This window comes from Haliotis cracherodii, unplaced genomic scaffold (assembly GCF_022045235.1).
Source record: "Haliotis cracherodii isolate W230 unplaced genomic scaffold, xgHalCrac1.p SCAF_15, whole genome shotgun sequence".
NCBI lineage: Eukaryota > Metazoa > Mollusca > Gastropoda > Lepetellida > Haliotidae > Haliotis > Haliotis cracherodii.
This window is the reverse complement of record NW_027266270.1, coordinates 7212557-7235951: the sequence shown is the minus strand read 5'-3', so window position 1 is coordinate 7235951 and position 23395 is coordinate 7212557. Positions and strand designations below refer to the sequence as shown.

The 23395-nt window shown below is 42.9% G+C and overlaps 1 protein-coding gene across 1 annotated transcript; it reads right to left on the bottom strand.

The window, feature by feature from the left end:
• Window positions 1-1291: 1291 nt before the first annotated feature.
• LOC139461764 (cadherin-related tumor suppressor-like) lies at window positions 1292-21995 on the bottom strand. Its single transcript, XM_071243222.1, has 19 exons — window positions 21938-21995; window positions 20734-20883; window positions 19000-19302; window positions 17976-18210; window positions 16849-17039; window positions 16066-16302; window positions 15162-15394; window positions 14015-14198; window positions 12811-13222; window positions 12291-12478; window positions 11376-11618; window positions 10070-10317; window positions 9482-9668; window positions 7945-8154; window positions 7258-7375; window positions 4800-4831; window positions 3705-3775; window positions 2215-2258; window positions 1292-1358 (listed from the first exon to the last, which is right to left on the bottom strand). Exons 1-19 carry the CDS (start codon window positions 21993-21995, stop codon window positions 1292-1294), a joined length of 3411 nt encoding a protein of 1136 aa, XP_071099323.1.
• Between the last annotated feature and the right edge of the window lie 1400 nt (window positions 21996-23395).

Genomic DNA, 23395 nt, shown 5'->3' with positions numbered 1-23395 from the left:
CATTGCGCCTTGTTAAATACATAAGAGAATAACGGTTTAATAAGGATATAAACATCCTGTGTTTACAGATTTGCGGGTTTTATTGAGTATTCGATGCCTGGAAATTTCATTTGGAACCGACGACAGAATTACACAAATTATGAGCACGTGTCTGCAGCACAGCTTGCGTTCGATTATTAGGCTGTGAGTGATCTGATTCAACCGAGCCTACCACATTTCTGGCAACCTGGATTGACAGATTCAACCTGAGTTAACCAGTGTCAATCTAGGTATAATTAGTGCCCGAAATAAAACGCATAAAATGCAACCTTAGGTATAAAACAACATGGCTGCCTAAAGGAGAAACACAAAACACAACAAACAACCATGTTGTATTTACTGCATGTAAAACACAGTTCAAAATAACGCACAGAAACATCAAACAGAGATACAATATCATCATCATTGCATGACTGATTCTAAGTATATATTAAAATCAACAATCGAATGTTAACTTGGCCTGGTACATATCAGAACACATATGTAACATCAATACCTAGATAATTTGTTTATTACAATGTTTTTTGTATATGACCGAATCAATAAATAAAACTAATTAGTTTTTACGATAACGTCACTTGGAGACTGCTAACTGGGGTAGCGCACGCCAAGGGTTCAGTGGAAATTTTGTTTGTTTGTTTGTTGTTTTACGCCGCACTCAGCAATATTCCAGCTATATGATGGCGGTCTGTAAATAATCGAGTCTCCATCGAATAATCCAGACAATCCAGTGATTGAAATGATGATAATCGATCTGCGCAATTGGGATACGATGACATGCATCAACCAAGTCAGCGAGCCTGACCATATCCTATTAGTCACCTCTTACGACAAGCAACATCGCCTGTTACGGCAAACATGAGTTGCTGAAGACCTATCCTACCCCAGATCTTCAGCTAAGGCCAACAGGAGTATGACGTAAATGAGTGAACATATGCTTAAACTGGTCAACCAAAGTTAACTTGGGTCATACCTTGGTCAGCCCGGGTTCCCATGGGTCGTCCAGGATTTTGAAATCGAACGCAGGCGGTAATTTGAGATGATCAAACATGATTGAGAATGATCTATGATGGCGAGACAGAACTCCTTTAATGACAAGATATCGGCACACAACACACAGTGTTCACTGGCAATGGTGACAACATGGCGACACAGACACCTTCACAACAGACAGAACCGAAGTGAGATTCAAACCCAGAACCACTAGCTCGTCCTCGGGGCTGACCATGTCCGGATGTGTTGATGTTGTTTATTACTGGTCATTCCCTTGACCGGCACCGAGTGACGGTTGTGTCGTCTCCGTTGTGGTTGTGTTCGGTCTGAAGTATCAACACGATGGGTCTGTTATTAATAAATATAAGACAGCTACGCGATAAATCGCAAAGAACAATAAAGAACAAAGCGTGGTATATTTCATGAAAAAACACTGTTCTATCATGACGTCATTTCTGGAAATTCGAACATGCGGCTCGCATCTTAATGACGTCGGATATATAACGACGTTATTTTTGAGAGGGGTGTCTAGTGAGTTGTCCCCCATAGATGTAGCTGGGGTACGCAGATAAACGCAATGACCGAAAGATCGTATCACAAAACAGGGAGATGTGACAATCGGTATTTGGAGAAAAGGTTCAGGTAATGGGAGTCAGGATATTGTTGTACCACCGTTAACCAATCGGTACATTCTCGCTAAACAAAGATCTGAGGACATCCCATTAGGGGTCACGTCAGAACGACCTTCCATCCAAGCAATCAGAGCGTCGCTTACAAGATCATGAAAGTGACAGTCGGAATGTGTTTTCTAATCATGCAACCACGATATATTTAACACGGGGTACTCCGAACGACAGTTACAGGTTTTATGATTTTATCCATACAATCTGTGCCATCTATCAGCCATTCAAGAATGTTCTTCTTATCAGTTTTAAAAATTTTAATCGAGAATACGTCAAAATATGTTTCGAAGCGTAGTCGCTAGTTTGAAACTGGTGTCGTAAAGCTCGAGAAAGCGGCCCTCTGATTGGCCAATGTCGATTTCTTGTCAGTCATTTCATTGGTCGGTCAAACTTCGCGAAAGGTCGTTCTGACGTGACCCGTAATGGGATGTACTCAGATCTTTGTTTAGCGGTAGCGAAAACTAAGATCTTATTTTAATGAGATTGTTTAAATACCTACCTGAACAGGGCTGATGTAAAAGTATCATCGTCGTCATCAATTATCTGCAACCATAAGTATGACAGGGTTAGTAACCAGAACTAAAAAAACATGAGGTGTGGGTTTTATTGCGCTTTGAACTGAATTTCAGTTATATCACGGCGTGTCAGGTTGATGAGGTCTTAGTGATTCATAAATACATACCGCCTCCGTGGTCTAGTGGCAGAGCATTGAAGACGTTAAAGATGGTACTTGTTGTTACCCTGCCTTGCGCTCGGTATTAAGGACTAAAATAAGGACTGGTCGGCTCGGAGTCAGAATACTCTGTCTGAGTGAGGTATTCATGTTAAACTGCGGCATGGTCTCAGTGAGCTAGTACTATAAATCGGCATCAGACCGGACTAGTATAAGCATCCACACACACACACACACACGTGCATGCACGTCGTTATGCAAGTTCAACAATCTTCGACGCGACATTAAACCTCATCTCATAAACACATGCTCATGATATAGTCGGAATCGTACAATCGACTGTGTTTTTTATTCCTTATGAATATGGGAAAGGGCTTTGTTACTTTTATTTACATGTTTACCACTTTCATAAAGCACGCAAGCACGAGTATCACGGAGAACCGGAATTCGAACCAACGATCATGGTTTCCTTGTACGCCTAAGGGACATAACTCTGCCCAATGAATTACAGCTGAGAGGACTGAGACACCTGTGCCATCATTATCTTTTTGTGAGATATACATGTACATGTAAGTATAGCAGTTACATACATTCATTCAACCTGATCTTTGAGACTTTTTAAGATGAAATTTGATACTGAAACTGATAGATCTCATCAACAGAAAAGTGAGTGAGTGAGTTCGGTTTAACGCCGCTTTTAACAGTATTCCAGTTATATCGCGACGTGTCAGCTTAATGTGGGAGGAAAAACCGAAGTGATGCAGGTCTCAGACGTTTACAACTTCGGGGAAACCCACGAGCACGGGTATGGTGCTGACAAACATAGAAACATAATCGGCTGAATCGGGATTCGAACCCACAATCATAGGTTTCTGGCGTGCCCAAGGGACGCAACTCTGCACAGCGAATCGCGGCACCTTAGACGACTGGGCAACCCGTGCCCCCCTTTTTAATATAACATTAATTCTGAAGCTGACAGATCTCATCAACATTTAGGAGAGACGTCACGTTTGGCGATAACATATTTTTGAATGTGATAGGGCGTAGGGTGGCCTTGTGGTTTAAGGTTCGCTACCCACATGGAAGGACCGGGTCGAATCTTAACCTATCTGAAGCCCGGGATATTGCTGGAATATTGCTAAAAGCGGCGTAAAACAATACTCATAGCCTTGTGGATATGACAATCAACATGTTCTTGGTGTATCCAAAGTTATATGTTTTATTTGATAATGTTCCGTTACATCATATTATCTGTTCTAGTTCAGAATTGCAACATGCAAGGAAGTATTATGTTTCTTACAGGCTTCCATACTTACCACAGACTCCAGAGACATATGAGGCGTCACTGACACAGCCCGCTCCATCCATACTTTGTCTGGTGGCTTAGCTAGGACAAAATATTCAAAAGGATTAGGCTTCCACAGTTTATTAGGCTATAAACTGAGGGGCAAAAGAAAGCATAACGATTTTTATATTCTTTTTAAAAAAAATTGGAATTGAAACTTGAAACTCAATTTGACTGATGGTTAAATAGACACATTCTTTCCTACAACAGTATGAAAAACGTAATCTGTGGTTGGGTAATGTGGAAGAAAGAAATTTGTTAAATCAAGACTGTAGTATGAAAGGAATTTGCAACCACATACCCCTACCATGTCAGATCAGATGTCTAAGATACCCATCAAGAGTTGTGTATTATGCGAAATTTTCCTTTTAATTTTTAAAAGTTTAAATAAAAATCGTAAAAATTGTCTTAAAATATAAAACCAGGTAGAAGTATCCTTTGAGTCCTGACTAAGCTCCAGTCCAGTTCATTGTCTGAACATAATATCGCTAGCTTTTGGTATTTTCAATTCAAAATCACGCATGTGGTAAAATCAACTGAGAGGTATAGTTTCTTTTGATCCTCAGTATATGTCCACTGTTGAACGTGCAGCTCGTGGTGATCAGAGAACAGGTCGTCTTTCGACTAAGATATTATTCATCTCCCCTAGTCAACTGTAAATGTGCAATGCTAATATAAGTATATCGATAAATTGAAATTAAGATTCATTTAATATTGGTGATACAAAGCTTTACCGATTAATCAATCTTCTGTATGAATGATAGTATACACGACGCTTGAGAGCTACTTCTTTCAGGACAAGAAGTAACTCTCAAACGTCGTGACACAGAATTAAAGAAGTTGATATCCATAAAAAAGTGTCATGTGTTCATGTTCTTCCAACTTCTAAATGGTTATCAAAGACTTCATTGACAGAATAATCAAACATGTTACTTTAATTTATGTAAAGAACACAAATGATGCAAGCAGAATCTTTGCTGGAAATTTAAAAATTTGCTTAAATTTTAATCTGGGTTCAATCATCAGATAAATTAAAAAAACATTCATAAATTTAGTTTGTACTCACTAACTTCTGGAGTGGAAGATGACATCGTTTCTCTTAAAAGAAGTATACACATAGTTTTAATTTGTGCAGAAGCGTCCTTATTCTGGGACTATATCTGTTCCACGTTCAAATTAAAAGGGATATTTTTTTACGGATTCAATAGCCCAAATCAGAACTCATACAAAGAATATAACTACAAAAAAGAGCCACATCACTGTAGTTCACCTGGATATGAAGTCAATAGTTTAAATTATCAGCAGAAACTGTGACTTCTAAAAACAAAAGTTGCTGTCAGTGTTGATATATATTTATGCATAAAAACTGAAGAAAACAAATACTAAAATATAACGATTTCTCAAAACACAATGTCATCATGAGATGAAACAAACCGTCCAGAGTTAAGCTCTCTCATATTGGACATTGGATTGGAACCTCTGAAGAAATTCAGGTGTTATCACTGGTGGACACAAGCATGTGAAGTTACAGCTTCACTGGCCCAGCTGTTTCCGAGATGATGATGAGAAAAGAGCATTTGGGAGCATGGACAACGTGCAAATTGCAAAGTTCAATTTTTTATAAAATCACGAAAAACGGAACATTTGTGTTGAGCCCCACTACCAACTACACATATACCGTTCATTTTTTCAACAAAACTAAAAGAGAAAAGGTAATAAATATGGTTTTTTTCAAGACATCGGGAGGCAGTATATAGGACATTGGAGGTACTATATATGACACTGGGGACACTATATAGGACATTGGAAGCACTAAACGGGACATTGGAGGCACTATATAGGACATTGGAGGCACTATATAGGACATTGGAGGCACTATATATGACATTGGAGGCAGTATACAGGACATTGGAGGCACTATATAAGACATGAGGCACTATGTAGGACATTGGAGGCACTATATAGGACATTGGAAGCACTATATAGGACATTGGAGGCACTCTATGGGACATCGGAGGCACTATGTAGGACATTGGAGGCACTATATAGGACATTGGAGGCACTATATAGGACATTGGAGGCACTATATAGGACATTGGAGGCACTATGTTGGACATCAGGAGGTACTATATATGACACTGGGGGCACTATATAGGACATTGGAAGCACTATACGGGACATTGGAGGCACTATATAGGACATTGGAGGCAGTATATAGGACATTGGAGGCACTATATAGGACATTGGAGGCACTATATAGGACATTGGAGGCAGTATACAGGACATTGGAGGCACTATATAGGACATGAGGCAATATGTAGGACATTGGAGGCACTATATAGGACATTGGAGGCACTATATAGGACATTGGAGGCACTATATGGGACATTGGAGGCACTATATAGGAAATTGGAGGCACTATATAGGACATTGGAGGCACTATATAGGACATCGGAGGCACTATATAGGACAGTGGAGGCACTATGTTGGACATCAGGAGGTACTATATATGACACTGGAGGCACTATATAGGACATTGGAAGCACTATACGGGACATTGGAGGCACTATATAGGACATTGGAGGCACTATGTAGGACATCAGCAGGCACTACATAGGACATTGGGGGCACAATATAGGACATTGGAGGCACTATATAGGACATCGGAGGCACTATATAGGACATTGGAGGCACTATGTAGGACATCAGCAGGCACTATATAGGACATTGGAGGCACTATATAGGACATTGGAGGCACTATGTAGGACATTGGAGGCACTATGTAGGACATTGGAGGCACTATGTAGGACATCAGCAGGCACTACATAGGACATTGGGGGCACTATATAGGACATTGGAGGCACTATGTAGGACATTTGATACACTATATAGCACATTTGAGGCACTATGTAGGACATTGGAGGCACTATGTAGGACATCAGCAGGCACTATATAGGACATTGGAGCCACTATATAGGACATTGGAGGCACTATGTAGGACATTGGAGGCACTATGTAGGACATTGGAGGCACTATATAGGACATTGGAGGCACTATTTAGGACATTGGAGGCACTATTTAGGACATTGGAGGCACTATATTGGAGGCACTATGTAGGACATTGGAGGCACTATATAGGACATTGGAGGCACTATGTAGGACATTGGAGGCACTATTTAGGACATTGGAGGCACTATATTGGAGGCACTATGTAGGACATTGGAGGCACTATGTAGGACATTGGAGGCACTATGTAGGACATTGGAGGCACTATGTAGAGGCACTATGTAGGACATTGGAGGCACTATGTAGGACATTGGAGGCACTATATAGGACGTCGGGAGGCTCTATGGAGGACATTGGAGGCACTATGTAGGACATTGGAGGCTCTATGTTGGACATTGGAGGCACTATATAGGACATTGGAGGCACTATGTAGGATATTGGAGGCACTTTGTAGGACATCAGGAGGCACTATGTAGCACATTAGAGGCACTATATAGGACTAATATTGCAAAACTCACATGATGCTTCTGATCATGACACAAGCGAATACAGCGGCAGCGATTCCCAGGACGGCAACCAACGCCCTCATCACCCACAACTCCGTCGTCGTGTCGGCAACGGGCAACTTTGGCAACACTGAAGTATATAGGCGAGTACTTACAAACTGTCAGAAACAATGCAGTATTACCACAACAAGTGGGTTGAAGTGTGTGTAACTGTCAGAATGTAGGGTTCCCAGGCTATAGGTTGCGGTTGCTCAAATACAAATATATAGACAAACATTTTCTCAAATTAACTACAAACAATACTTCACATTATATGGGATATTCTTTGGGTATTCGTTGAAGAAGATCTGGATACAACACACTGACCTTGAAAGAAGGCCCACAATTCCCTCTGCAGAGTTCCGTCCCTTATGCGTTCTATAAACCTATGACCGTACGATCGTATGACCTCTGATAATGTTTCAAGGTTTGTCGGCACCGTACCCGTCCTCGTCAGTTTCATCAAAGTGGTAAACTCTAAACCTGCATCACTTCGGGCTTTCCACGCACACTAAGCTGACACGCCGTGATAAAACAGGAATACTGTTCAAAGCGGCGTAAACCCAGACTCCTTATAACAGATATAAGTGTTATTATACTATATATGAATCCCTGTAAGGCCTACTTCAAAAACGTTAAATCGAATATTTCGTTACAAACCAATGACATTCTCCACTTCAACATCCTCCAGAATGACCTTGACATTGCCGGTGGTGCTCTTCACGTTGGTGCTGCTGCTGTCGCTGGCGGCGACGGTGACGGTGTAGTAGTCCACTCCGCCAGTGTCGTTGTCGTAGTCCAGCAGGGACGCCACCACCAGACGTCCGTCTGTCGTCATCTCAAACTTGCCCGTTACGCTGATGCCAGAAGCTGAAAATACGTGACAGGACGAATCTACTACACTATACTGCATGGTGGTCGAGAGGGGACATCGCTTTCTCGCCTTCAACAACTGCCGCGAGAAAGTGATACAGCGATAACACGAGACGAGAAAGCGAGAGCACGAGACCATGAAGCGACATCGCGAGACGATAAAGCGACAGAACGACACGAGAAAGCGAGAGCACGAGACGAGAAAGCGATACCACGAGACGAGAAACCGTTAGTACGAGACCAGAAAGTCAATAGTACGAGACGAGAAACCGTTAGTACGAGGCGAGAAAGCGATACCACGAGACGAGAAAGCGATAGTACGAGACGAGAAAGCGAATACACGAGACGAAAAAGCGACAGCACGAGACGATTAAGCGATAGTGCGAGGCGAGAAAGAAGCAGCACCAGACGTTTTTTCGACTCGCGTATTCGCTTTCTCGTGGCCATTATTGAGGGGGAGAAAGCGATGTACCCTCTCGGCCACTATACTAATCTGGTGTTCTATGTGTGATTGACGTGATGGCCTTAGACACTGGAAATCATGTTCATGCAGTTGCATCTCTTAGGTGTGTCAGGATCCGCTGACCGTCACCAAGGACCATGCATTATGATCCTTGGTTTCTCGACACGATACTCGTGCGCGTGGGTTTCATCTAGATTTCCACCACTTATGTCTTTCTTCCCACAGAGCTCTGATCACGGTAATAGAAATGAAAACTGCTCAAAGTGATGTTAAACCCAACTCAATCATTCATTTAGTATACCTTGTGTCAACGTATAAACTTTAGTTAAAATAGAACCAGATTATTCAAACTCATTCCGGAAAGGAGCTGTCTCCAAGATAATACAAGCAAAGAATGACTCACGTAGATTTTGGGATTACCTGTCAGCCACTCAAAGATTTGAAAGTTTTGAATGAGCGCTCATTCTTTGTCCCTGTATAGAAATATATTTTTTCGTCCAGTGTAATACTAATGTGAGTGAGTATGGTTTTACGCCACTTTTAGCAATATTCCATTAATATCACAGCTTGAGACACCAGAAATTGGCATCACACATTGTACCCATGTGGGGAATCGAACCCGGGCCTTCGACGTGACTAGCGAACGCTTCAACCACTAGCCTACCCGACCGACCCTGCAATACAAAAGCATCTACTGCGGTACATATGCCGTGGGTAATTACATACACGCATATGTAATATCGTCATATGTTTCACAGAAGCCTACAAACATTGCCCCTGCAAAACCTGACATCATAATTCTATGGTTATATTTTGTACAATAAATCTGAAATCAATCTGTGATTGACTATAATCACTCACGATTCTTTATGTCAATGACGCTGTATGTGATCAGACCGTCATCGCCGCCGTCGTTGTCCGTGGCTACAAACGTCTCCACCGTCTGCCCCAGGGTGGCTGACTCCTTGATGGTCACCTCGGGGAAGGTGGAGCCGGCCCCGGGGGTCGGGGAGGTCCATGAGGGTTCGAACTCGTTCTCACCCAGAATCTGAAAGTATGGGAATGTCAAAACCACGCATGGTCCTTAAATCGTATGAATCGAGCCAACTGACAACGTAAGTTGGTCCAAGTTTAAGTGTACAATTTTTTGTAATTGCAAATCACACTGTGATGTTTTCGATAGAAATATATTGATCTAATTTCATTCTTATCGTTTATCTTTTTTTATATGCTATAAACTCTATGTTACACGAAATGACTTTAAGACAGTAGACAAAGTTCTAAACCCTATGCAATATGACAGTCTTGTCATAAATTAGGTGTTCTGAACGACGTGCAATTATTCACTAAACGTCATATCTTTGTAATATTCTGACAAAATAGCTCTGTTTCATGAGCGTTTTTTTTGGAAAGTGTCCGCTCTGAGACTGTATCGAACACTGCCCATACCTCAACGTGAACAATGACGGTTGACGTCAACGGCGTTGACGTTTGTGGGTTGTCAACAGCATGGAGGGCGATGTTGTAGCTGTTGTCTCCCGTCAAAGCCTCGTAGTCGATACCGGTGCCTCTGACATACAGGTCGTAGTCGACGACTTTGAAAACATTGTGAACGTCACCACTGACGAGGTTGAGTGTGACGTTACTGTTGGAGTCTTCGTCAGCGTCTGTGAAGTCTAATGACGTCACTAGCTGATCTACAAGAACAGGAATGTGGTTGTTACAAATGGCTTTTTCATGTATTTGCTACCGTATATGTGGGTTCATACTTAGACACTTAGGCCTTCTGACCTAATGGTGCAGTACCAGTGGAGTGGGTTGTGCGCTTCTAAAATTAAAAAATCGGGGCAGAAGCCGCGTTTCAATATTGTACGTGCGCTTCAGTGTATATGTATATTACGTTGTATTCTACGTTCTCAAATTACACAAAAATAATATGATGGATAAATGATGGACATATGATGGATAAATGATGGATATAGTATGGATAAATGATGGATATAGGATGGATAAAGGATGGTTAAAGGATGGATATGTGATGAATATATGATAGATAAATGATGGATAAATGATAGATATAGGATGGATATAGGATGGGTATAGGATGGACATAGGATGGGTATAGGATGTATAAATTATGGATATAGGATGGATATATGATGGATAAATGATCTATATAGGATTGATAAATTATGGATATAGGATGGATATAGGTTGAATATACTCAATATAGGGTGGTTAAATGATGAATATAGGATGGAAATAAGATGGATAAACGTTGGATATAGGATTGATAAAGAATGGATAAATGATGGATATTGTATGGTTATATGATGGATAAATGATGGATATCGGATGGATATAGGATGGTTATACGTGTAGGAAGGATATAGGATGGATATATGATAGATAAATGATGGATATAGGACGGATATATGATGGGTATACACGTAGGGTGGATATAGGATGGTTATACATGTAGAATGGATATAGGATGGATATATGATAGATTAATGATGGATATAGGATAAGAGATGGATAAATGATAGATATAGGACGGATATAGGATGGATATAAGATATATGGTCAAGTTGTGTAGAAGTGGATAATACTATATACGCTAAGCTATGACTCTGGGTGATGGCATGTGATGTGCAACGTCGCTGCATGAAGAAACGAAGATTATGAATTATTAAAATAGATCTTCGTAATATTTAATCTTAGAGTCTGAGTCTGTTGAAGGAAAACAACTTACTATCCTGTGAGTTTTCTCGAACCTGCGCCGTCGGTGCCAACACAGTCGCCAGCGGTGCATTGTCGTTGATGTCGATGATGATGAATGTGAGGTCTGCTGTGGCCTCGTTACCGGAGCTGTCAGCTGCCTTCAGTGTGATGTCTGACAACGTTGTTATACCGCTACTGCCGTCGCGGTCAATTCTTTGCGAACCGTAGCTCAACTCTCCAGTTGGGTTCACCGACAGAAAGCCAGCATTTGTGCCTAAAAAACAAGGTGTGATATGTTTTCAATAAAAAAATGAAAAAATTTTTTGTGTTGTTTAACGCCGCACTCAACAATATTCCAGTTACATGACGGCAGTCTGTAAATCCACGCATTGCAATGATTGACATCACGAACATCGTTCTATGCAACTGGGATACGATGACATGCATCAACCAAGTCAGCGAGCCAGACCACCCGATCCCATTAGTCGCCTATTACGACAGTCATGGTTGCTGAAGACCAGTTTGAACCCGGGTCATCACGGGATATTTTCAAGTCTTCTGCATGTTTGGCATCCAAAATGTCGACATCGACTAAAAACATGTATGTAGTTCCGCCAGAAAAATATCAAGATATGCTTTTTATTCAAGGGTGTTTTACGACCGTATTTAGATTTGATAGTGTAAGACACTTTTCGGTACGTTCTTCATCTATTTTGGGCAACAATTCACACAACCAAAATATTGATCGATTTGGAGACAAGTCTTCCAGCAGGTTACGGTTGGTTGGTTTGTTGTTTCACGCCGCACTCAGCAATGTTCCAGCTAAAGACGGCGGTCTGTAAATAATCGAGTCTTGACCAGACAATCCAATGATTGATATCATGATCATCGATCCAGGATACGGAAGGGGGCGAGTGGTGACGAATGTGTTCAAGTTTGGCCTCACCCCCGAGACTGTAGGTGACGGCACCAGTGTTTCCGTGGGTCACAAACACACCCTTCAGGACTGTCCCCTCGTTCTGATCCTCGGGGATAGCAGCGTCTGTCGCCACCATGATCGTCAACGTTGTCAAGACAACATCTACAACGGTAACTAGCATCACAGCGTTGGTGGTGAACGTTCCGTCATCTGCTCTAGAATAGGATCAAGATATCATCGAAATAATTAAAATAATTCTAAAGCTTATTCGGTCGTACATGTTTACGTTATAAAAAGGTATTTTATCACTTTATCCATAAATGGTTTGATTCATTAAACTAATACTGTATGGCCTGTGAAACACATCTCGTCGTTCACTGACCATTCGTGGTAGGGGTAGCCGAGTGGATAAAGCGTTCGCTCGAAACGACGAAGGTCCGGGTTCGATTCCCCACGTGGGTACAATGTGTGATGCCTATATCTCATGACGTGATATTACAGAAACATTGCAAAAAAGGCACACGAATTCAGTGAGCTAGATACGTACCTTAACGTCAATACATGAACCGGTGAATAATCTAAAGGGTATTTAAGAACAACGTCACTTCCGGTTATTTCGAAATAACTTCCTCCTCCTTCCAAAGTGAGAGTGACTTGGTCACCGTCGTCGTCAGTTGCGACCACTGTAGCAACAACGTCACCCACAGCAATGTCTTCATTGACGGTGACGGCGTAATGAGTTGAATCAAACTTGGGAATGTTGTCGTTGACGTCAATTAACGTAAACCGCATTGTCCCCTCCGAGGATCTGGGTAAGCTAGCTCCGTCGGTGATCCTGACCGTGACGTCATGATAGGCCACGCCCCCCGTAGCGGTGTCAATGTCTAAGGGTCTAAGTGTCTTTAAGATGCCGGTGTTAGAGTCAATTTCAAATTTATCACTACTGTCTCCTCCGTTTGCTGTAGAAGAAAAATATATGTGCCAGAAAGGAAAGAATTTTGTTTCTTCAAATTTTACGGATCGTATGATATTTATACAATTATGTTGTTTCTGGTGTGTCAAATATCTGAGGCGCTGCAATTCTCTGTGCAGAGTTGCGTCCCTTATGCCTGCCAGAAAGCTAAGATCGTGGGTTCAAATCCCGATTCGACATGCTTATGTTCCTAGGTCCCCCCCCCCCCCCCCCCCACACACACACACACATGTTGTTATGTTATTGAAATTGCCGATCAAAGCGGCGTTAAAACAACGCACTCACTCATCAAATATATTGTGGCTGGTAAACATCGTTAACGAAGTCGTTAGAACCGTGGAATGCCGTGGCAGCCGATATGAAACACCAGCACTATGTCTGCACCTTCAAATATGAATCGTCTTAATTGTGTGTTTGTTGTTTAACGCCGCTCTTACGAAATTAACGTGTCTGGGCCAGACAAACCGGTGATTGAAATTAAGAACATTGTCCCACGCCGTGGGGATACGTTGACATGCAATCGACCAAGCCAGATCCGTGTGGTCCCCTCCCACAAGTATATGTTGCTCGGAACCTATAAATCTAGCCCTGAATTTCACACCCGTGTCGTCTCAAGGCATATGTAGAGATAATCACGTTTAAGTTGACGAGGCTTTATGGTAAAGTGCTATGTCTGTTTCACCCACCCCACTCCCACCTATTCATTTCACAATTTACTACGTCGATAAACACACAAACTATGTATTTTGAGACTTCAGGTTTAATACTTAATGCTCACAGTCCAGCACGGAGACGAGGGAAAAAGTAACGTCACCGTCCACTCCAAGGTCGGCGTCGGAGGCGGTGAAGGAGATTTCGTGGTTGACGGGGACGTCCTCTGATAAACTGGCTTCCGGAAACTGATTGGTGCCGTCCACGGTGGGGGTGTCAAACACAGGGTCGAATTCATTAACCGGGGTCACCTGAAAGGTCAAGGTCAAGGTCGGATGAGGTGGATCAAAGCATAACATGATTCCCACCCTCAGTAAACCAACTAGATCACGCGTCATTTATGGATTGACTGTGGGGTTTTTTTTACGGTTGTCGCGACAATGTGACAACGCGACATTTTTCAAGTCAAAATATGTCGCGTTGGCGCACTGTCGCTCTTTGGTAAAATAAAAAATTTTATTCAAAACGCAACAATGCAACAAATGGCCAAAATTGTGCGTTGTCGTATTGTCGCGCTTTGATAAATTTTGACACTTTTTACTTTTTTGGTGAGGGAGACAACGCGACGTCTCTTCTAGGATTCCATAATAACACGATTTTCATTTTTCAGTCACATTCCAGTGGGAAAATGTTCACACATTTTCAGCAAGCAAGTGTTTTCTAGAAATAAAGATGTGCAAATTGGAGTTCACGACCTCGCGTTACTTTTAAGAGAAAAAACCGATGTAATGAGATTCTCGTAAGATTGTTTCGAGATGTGTAAATTGCAGAGGGCAAATCGCAGTTTGATCAACCGGTTTGTTGTTATGTATCTTACCTTACCTGTAAAGTACTAGAACTTTATTGATCAATATTTTTTGTATAAATTTCCATTTGCATCATGAAAATATATACCACGCCGCCGTAGTAACAGTTATTTTGCTTATATTTTTTTCAAGCTCCTTACAGGAAAACGGCGTCGAATGTAAATTAACATTGACATTGATGTACGTCAGGAGCTCTTTTGGCAAAATCGCGACAAACAAAAGATTCCATCCAAATCTCAATTTGTTTTCAAATTGTGATAAATGATAAACGGTGGTAAGATACATTCGTGGTGTGCTTATCCTTGTTTTGTTAACTAGCTTGTCCACAGCTATACAGAGGCTACATTAAACTCTATTCCCCGATGGATAAGTCTATTACTTCTAGACCTCTTCAAGTCAGATACCCACCTTGACACTGACGGTTGTCGTTCCTGTTCTCAGATTGTCTTCATTGACAGCTACAATGGTGAATATGAACTCGTAAACTGACAGAGATTCGTAGTCAAGGTTACTGGTCACTGTCTTCAGTTGGCTTCCGGTCACATTGAACATGTCTTGAGTACCATCTTGCAGGACGATTCTGGAGGCGGCGTTAGTACCGTCATCGGCATCGTTCACAACAAGTTCAAGGACGACGGTATCTGTCAGAAAGGATGAATGAGTTCTTTTACGCTGCTTAGCACGTGACTAGTTAATACTTTGGGGTCAAGCTGTCCTGGTAATATAAAGTGGGAGGCATGCAGTTCCCTGTGTAGTTGCGTCCCTCATCGTGGCAGGATCCGCTGATCTTAGGTCTACGCTGACATACCGTGCTATAACTGAGATACTGTTAAAGGCGGTTATACCAAAATCACCCACTCATTATTAAAAACGAATCGACAACGTATACAATTACATCAACGGTTGATTTGATAGCATGTGGGGCATTTTAATTATCGTTATGGAACATGAAACATTTTCAGTTTTTATGTATTTTGACATTTATTTACGTTCACAGAGAAGTTAACTTAGAATCAGGAACGTGGATTTATCTCGTAACCACCACAGTACTAGTCCTCGCGACAATATATAATAAATACATCTCAACTATAAAAGCATGTCAACAATGGGCAGTACAATAACTAGACCATGTCACAGTTAACATGGATCAGAAAAACTACACTAATTCCGAGCCAGCCAGGTCTTTTTTTACAAATAGTACCATCATATCACGTCTTTGGTCCGGACAGCCACTCTGCCATCACTACACTACGATCCTCAAACCAAGGAAGAACTTTGTAACAAAGAAGTTTCTGGACGTATGTGGACTCACCGACCGGAGTATTCTCGGCGACGTCCACCGTATACGATGTCGCGAAGAATGCAGGGTTGTTGTCATTGATGTCTACAATGGTCGCAGTTATTGTCCGGGTCGACCCAAGGCCAGAGCTGTCGGTCACGGTAAGGTCAAATGAGACGGAGGCCAAGGCCACCTGGTCCCGGTCGATTCTCTGAGCTATCTTCAATACCCCGGATGTTGGGTCCACGCTGAAGAAGGTACTTTCACTTCCTGGTAAGTTAATGTTCAAGGGTGATTAAGTATCATTTAATATAACATTAATAATGTTTAATTGAAAATCTCCAGGCTTACCAATGACAAATATATGATAGTACAAAAGATATAAAAAAACAAAAGACCAATTATCTACATGAAACATCGCGAAGCTTCTTGGAATTTTCTTACTTGAGTTCCAACAAAGAATTATTAGTTGAAAAGATTTTTATTGAAATTCATTGACGGTAAGCATAACTATAATGGCCTTGTTGATTGATTTGGTCGCTAATTATTTTTCAACACATATCATGCTGGCCGTCAGACCAAATGTGTTGGGTGGTCATGCTCTGTGACTTGGTTGTCTGATACAGACTCGATTATCTATAGGCTGACGATAAAAAAGTGAAATATTGATGAGTGTGGCTTGAAGAAATAAGTAAGCAAAATTATGTACAGTTCCTTTTGGATGTCTTGGATATTTCGACTGTGACGTTAAGCAACCAACAAACGTCATGAGTATTCTCGCAGTCAAAGACTAATGACCAACAATGAACTTCTCACCACTTATCGCATACTTCAGTGTGTCTCCCTCGTCTGGGTCGTCCACGGTGTAGAGGTTGACAACGCTGTCCACTGCCATCTCCTCCGGGATAGCCAACGTCCCTGACAAGGTGATTACCGGCGTCTCGTCAACAACGTCGGTCACTTGCACCGTCATCATCGCCTGCTCCGTGTTCCGACCATCAGACATGCTGCAAAATAATGAGACTGCTTTTTGATGCCGCTTTGATCAATACGATGTTGTTTGTTTGTTTGTTTGTTTGTTGTTTAACGCCTCGCTCAGCAATATTCCAGCTATATGACGTCAGTCTGTAAATAACTGAGTCTGGGCCAGACAATACAGTGATTGAATGAGCATCGATCCACACGATTGGGATACGATAACATGCATCAACAACGTCAGCGATCCCGTTGGTCGCCTTTTACGACAAGCATAGTTGTCTTTTATGGGTTACTCAAGATCTATTCTACCCCGGATCTTCACGGGTACATGTATCTCAAGGCGTCTCAGTTTAATGTGAAGGAAGTGAAACAGGTCTTCCATATTTCCACGCCCGTGATACCTAGGGTCGGGGCATGAAGCTGACAAACCAATGATGATATTTTACACACAATCACTGGATCCTGACATATCCAAGGGACCGAACTCTGCACAGAGAATTAAGGCGCTTTGACAACTGGACGGTTCAAAGCCCTGCCCGACAATAGCATATACTGCCGGGGGATGGGGGGTTGGGGGGTGGGGATGGTGGTGGTGGGGGTGGGGGGGAGGGGGGGTGAGGGTGGGGGGAGTATACACTTGAAAATTGGATTTAACCCAAAAGTAACGAACGTTATGAAACCGTTACTTGGCCCAAAACAGTCACCGAATCACTGCAAACTTATAAGGTCCCAATGCAACACTTATACCCGTATCAAATGCATCACCATTTGCTTCCCATATTGTACCCATGTCGGGGATCGAGCCACGGCCCTCGGCTTGACGAGCAAACGCTTTAACCACTAGGCAACCCCACTGCCCCTATGATACTCTTAAAATTAAAAGAGAGGTTTTGGTAGTCACATACATTAGATTCAGTTTCTGAACAAACTCAGTCTAATCTGTACGGCACTGCATTTCAATCTACCTGATCAATAGCCGATAGGTGTTCAACGTTTCATAATCCAGGGGCTGTTGCATCCTCAGTCCTCCACCAACAAACTCAAATACATCTGCATGGGTATCAAGCGTGAAGGTAAGTGAGTCTCCCTCGTTGTCCGTCCCCGCCACGGTGTAGATGATGTCGCCTGTGGGAGTGTCCTCGCTGACGTCGACTACGGTGGTGCCCGTTGACGCGGGGCTGATGAACGCCGGGGCTTCGTCTGGGGGAGATGGGAGAACGGTGAATGGATTGTGGCGACTGTCAGTGGCAGGACATGATTGAAGCGTTAGTAAAAAGTCGAGTCTTGCCGTGGCCAGAATTTACTTATTGTGTGTCAGTGAGCATGAAAGTGTTTATCATTCGAGAAGTCTCGGGACGGGACAGTTTTTAGAAGTCTGGCTATACATATATAAGAGAGGTACAAGGGGGCTTCGAGGCTTTTGCGACCTGACTTGCGTCTCATCTACTTGCCAAGTTCGGGAGGTCTCGTGACGGGACAGTTTTTAGAGGTGAGGTGAGGTGAAATTGGGTTTAACGTCGCGTCCAAGATTATTGCACTTATATAGCGACGTGCATGCACGTGTGTGTGTGTGTTTGTGTGGCTGCTTGTACAAGTCCGACTCATGCCGATTTATAGTGCTAGCATACTGAGATACCATGCCGCAGTTTAACATGAATACCCCACTCAGACACAGTATACTGACTCCGAGCCAACCAGTCCTTGTTTTAGCCCCTTAATGCCGAGCGCCAGACAGGGTAACAACAAATACCATATTTTAACGTCTTTTGGAATGACGCGGCCGGGGATCGAACCCCGGACCTTCCGCTCTCCGGGCGGACTCTCTACCTCTAGACCACGGAGGCGGTCAGTTTTTAGAAGTCTGGCTATACACATATAAGAGAGGTAACAAGAGGGCTTTGAAAGAAGGGTTGATGAGCCATCAAATACCACGGAATCACTAGCAATTTCTAATGATCAAACAACTCTTTTACACTCGGATCTACCTACCAACAAGGATCCTCCATTCTGCTACAACGTCGGCGTCATTGTGGGACACCATGAAGAAGTTGACGTCAAACGGCGTCACGGTCCCCGTCACCAGGACGTCAGAGCCCAGGACGTTCCCTTTCCCAACACTGAACGTGCCGGCAGCGTCCCAGGCCAGCCAGAACGGCTTGAAGTTGTCACAGTCCAGCACAGGCTGGTAGTCGTAACCCAGCCACCCACAGCCGGCATCGTCGCACAGCTCGCTGGCAGCCATGGCGGTCCACTCGTTCAGGTCGCCGCCGAGTTTGCAGTAAACCCAAGAACCTGATGAGAGATGGGTAACGCATTATTCATAATAAAAGTTGTCCAACACGGGAGAATAGATACCAAACTTTTCTTCCACGTTAACAGCAGGCAGAATGGTTCATTTAACCTTTGAAAGATGTGATGCCCCCATTATAATTGGTACCAACACCCTGTTGAGAAGTTGGTGTTTGTCAAATGTCTCCAAACCAAATCGGCCTTATAAAAAATTCTAACCTTCTCTATACACAACCCTCACCTGTATCCATGTGACACTTCCCTGAACTAATGCCTGGCTCGCTAACTCATCTTCTATCTATTCCACTTAAATCCAGACGTGGCAACTTCGGAATAAAAGTATGATTAACCTGAGTGAGTTTCGTGCAAAGATACATTTTCTGAGCCAATTAGTGTCAAAATGGGCATGGATACGCATTAGGACATAAAAAAGTCATCAGGATCTTTCCAATGCCAAGGTTGTTAATGTAATCTGAATGTCCTGTACATTGGTGTCCCCGTCCGTCTTAGTTGTAAGTGACGCTTGCCTCTCACTACAGAACGCCCCCATCGTGTTGAAGTTGTATATCAGTTCTTTAAAATGCCCTCACCTTGTGACTCCTATCCCCTTAACCCCTATCACCGATTCTCACCACAGAACATCAATCCTTACCCGAGTCTGTCCCTCAACCCAATCACCGCCACCCACCACAGATCATCCATCCTTACCCGAGTCTGTCCCCCAACCCAATCACCGCCACCCACCACAGAACATGCATCCTTACCCGAGTCTATCACCCAACCCCATCACCGCCACCCACCACAGAACATCCATCCTTAACCGAGTCTGTCCCTCAACCCCATCACCGCCACCCACCACAGAACCTCTATCCTTACCCGAGTCTGTCCCTCAACCCCATCACCGCCACCCACCACAGAACATCCATCCTCACCCGAGTCTGTCCCTCAACCCCATCACCGCCACCCACCACAGAACATCCATCCTCACCCGAGTCTGTCCCTCAACCCAATCACCGCCACCCACCACAGAACATCCATCCTCACCCGAGTCTGTCCCTCAACCCCATCACCGCCACCCACCACAGAACATCCATCCTTACCCGAGTCTATCCCCCAACCCCATCACCGCCTACCACCACAGAACATCCATCCTCACCCGAGTCTATCCCCCAACCCATCTCCGCCACCCACCACAGAACATCCATCCTCACCCGAGTCTGTCCCCCAACCCAATCACGCCACCCACCACAGAACATCCATCCTCACCCGAGTCTATCCCTCAACCCCATCACCGCCAACCACCACAGAACATTCATCCTTACCCGAGTCTGTCCCTCAACCCCATCACCGCCACCCACCAGGAAACATTCATCCTTACCCGAGTCTGTCCCCCAACCCCATCACCGCCACCCACCACAGAACATCCATCCTTACCCGAGCCCGTGTCATCTTGCTGCAGCTGTATCTCTGCTCCTTTACACGCCTTCACCTCCAGCAGCATGTGACTCGCGCCCGTCACTCTCACCCCAAACCCATTCACCTTCTTGTAGGAGTTACTGTCCGACATAATGCTGATCCACTTTCCTATAATAAGCACAGAAGTCCATATTGTCTTTTGCAGGCAAATCATTGAAAATGCTCTCAATAAAAGTGTCTTGCGAAAATATTACGGTCCGTACACATTTGGGAAGTGAACTTAAATGCAAGGTCGCATCGGCATTATTTCAGCCATATACAACTGAGTCATGATACTTGTTCACAATACTAGCCAATGTAAAAAAATATATTCAGCATTGAGTTGGCTTAAAACACTGATTGATGACTGTTACATCAATTATGACAGGAATTACGTGTCACACAAGGGGACAATAATTTTACGGTACTTTAACCTCCCGGACATAGTCTTCTATAATCTTTCTTGATAAAAGCATCACACACATTAAAAAACAAGGAAATAGTTATTCACATACATGTTTAAAATTTATGATACAGACCAATTTCTTTAAAGTAGATCGGGTGAGATGAGATACCCACTTACACGGGAAAAACATCTTTCAGATTTACTGTTTGAAAATGAGAATCCTTGCCATTGCAAAGTCCACACAGTCAAGCAAAATATGCTTGGTGGCGGTGAACTTTTCATCACAGGGGACACATTTAGGCGGTTCGTCCTCATCTGATATTCTAGGGTAAACCATTTGTGAGATACGGATGCCATCTTGTTCACTTCATTTTTACACAATGAAATCAATACAGTGGCTTGTTTACCCGTATATTTCATCAGTTACTCACACGTGTCTGGACATACGGCAATGTGGAACTGGCAACGTGGTATGCATGGTGATTATCATTTAAAGTCACCAAAAGAATTTCTTTTGAAGAAAAGCCGTTTCATCGTCATCTACATCATCGTCGCCATCATCGTGGTACTGGCATAGCTTGCCTTCCTCATCGTCATCATTGGCAAATATATAGTGTCATGTATTTATCATTAATTATCATATTTGACCACACCTTATATTCTATTTCTAGACAAATCATAGTAACAAGATGCAATTTTGTAATGTGATTTATAAAACGAGTTTGATGTTAATGATTAATTAAATGGTTTAAGAAAAACTATAACAGTAAGACTTACCTCCCATGACAATAGGTACTAAACCACATTGAAGAGCAAGCGTCCAGACAAAGTTCATTCCGAAAAATGCTGAAGATACCTAGAATATCTGATTTGTATCCGTGCCACTGAATGTCGGCATCTTGTTACTTGAACTTCACGATCACTTGAAACCACAGATTCGTCTTATCCATTCGTCATGTTGAACTATATCCTTGTAAAGAAAACAAAAATTCAAATGCACAAGGTGTTAAGGGCATGAGTTGATAACTCATTCATGCCTCGAGAGTATAACCTTTTTGTTCAACATTAATATGACCTTCCATTTCAGACACACAAAAAACACATCGCGGTAAGTCAATGCAAATGAAGGTTCGGCGTTGATACTTTCAGACACAAACTCCTCATTAATCAGCTCTGTGGTAGTTCCATTTCAGGATTTGCTGGTGATTCGGACTATCGGTGTGCATGCCAAGTATGACGTTTAAGTAAGTACGTTTACGATATTGTTCGACATATAAGTGTCAGTTCCAAGCGTAATGCGCCTCTGTAATGGATATACTCGTCCACATAGATGTGCCTCGAACCTTCATTGTCACCAAGTGTACTGGAGATTGTATGGGGCCATGACGGCTTGGTAATCCCTGTGTAATCTTTCATCCAAATGAATGGACACTGATCGCTGTGATAGCCTGGCAACTGTAGAATATCTTTATCTGATCTCTGGTTTTCCTTTGTGAAAAACAAATGAGGCAACTCGGTGCTCAGGCCCTCGCGTTGAGTGATACATCAAGCACTTGTTTTAAACTGTTTAGTCGTTATTTTCGTCCTTGGGAATTGTTTTGCGTGAGATTCGTGTACATGGGATTTGATAGTCAGGGGAATTAATGAGGTGGCAAATATTCCCAGATCGAAGGATTGTTGCACTGTACAGAGTGAGTGAGTGAGTGAGTGAGTGAGTGAGTGAGTGAGTGAGTGAGTGGATGGGTGGTTGAGTGAATTGGTGGCTGGGTGGATGGGTATTTGGATGAGTGAGTGAGTGAGTGGGTGGGTGAGTGGGTGGGTGGGTATTTGGGTGAGTGAGGGAGTGAGTGGATTGTAGGGTGGGTCGGTAGGTTAATGAATAAAGGGGATTCGATTCCCGATCTGGTTAGAATAAGTGAAGCATACACGTATGTCTACCTGTAAAATAACCCGTGAAGATCCGCGTAGAGAGAAGGTCTTCAGCAATCCATGCTCGTCGTAAGAGGCTACTAACCGGATCGTGTGGTCAGGCTCGCTGACTTGGTTGATGCATATCATCGTATCCCAATTGCGTAGATCGATGCTCAAAATGTCAAGCACTGAATGTTCTGGTCCAGACACGATTATTGACAGACCGCCGTCATAAGCTTAAATATTGCTGAGTGCGGCGTTAAAAAACAAAGAAACATGTAAATAGTATAACAATCATATCTAGAACAACCTTTAACATAATTA

Excerpts from the sequence above, each read along its gene's own strand:
- LOC139461764 (XM_071243222.1), bottom strand. The coding sequence starts at position 21,995 with ATGAACTTTGTCTGGACGCTTGCTCTTCAATGTGGTTTAGTACCTATT. Across the intron at positions 20,884-21,937 it reads AGTACCTATTGTCATGGGAG|GAAAGTGGATCAGCATTATG; the intron begins GTAAGTCTTACT and ends TGCTTATTATAG. Across the intron at positions 1,359-2,214 it reads TTTACATCAGCCCTGTTCAG|ACCGAACACAACCACAACGG; the intron begins GTAGGTATTTAA and ends TTGATACTTCAG.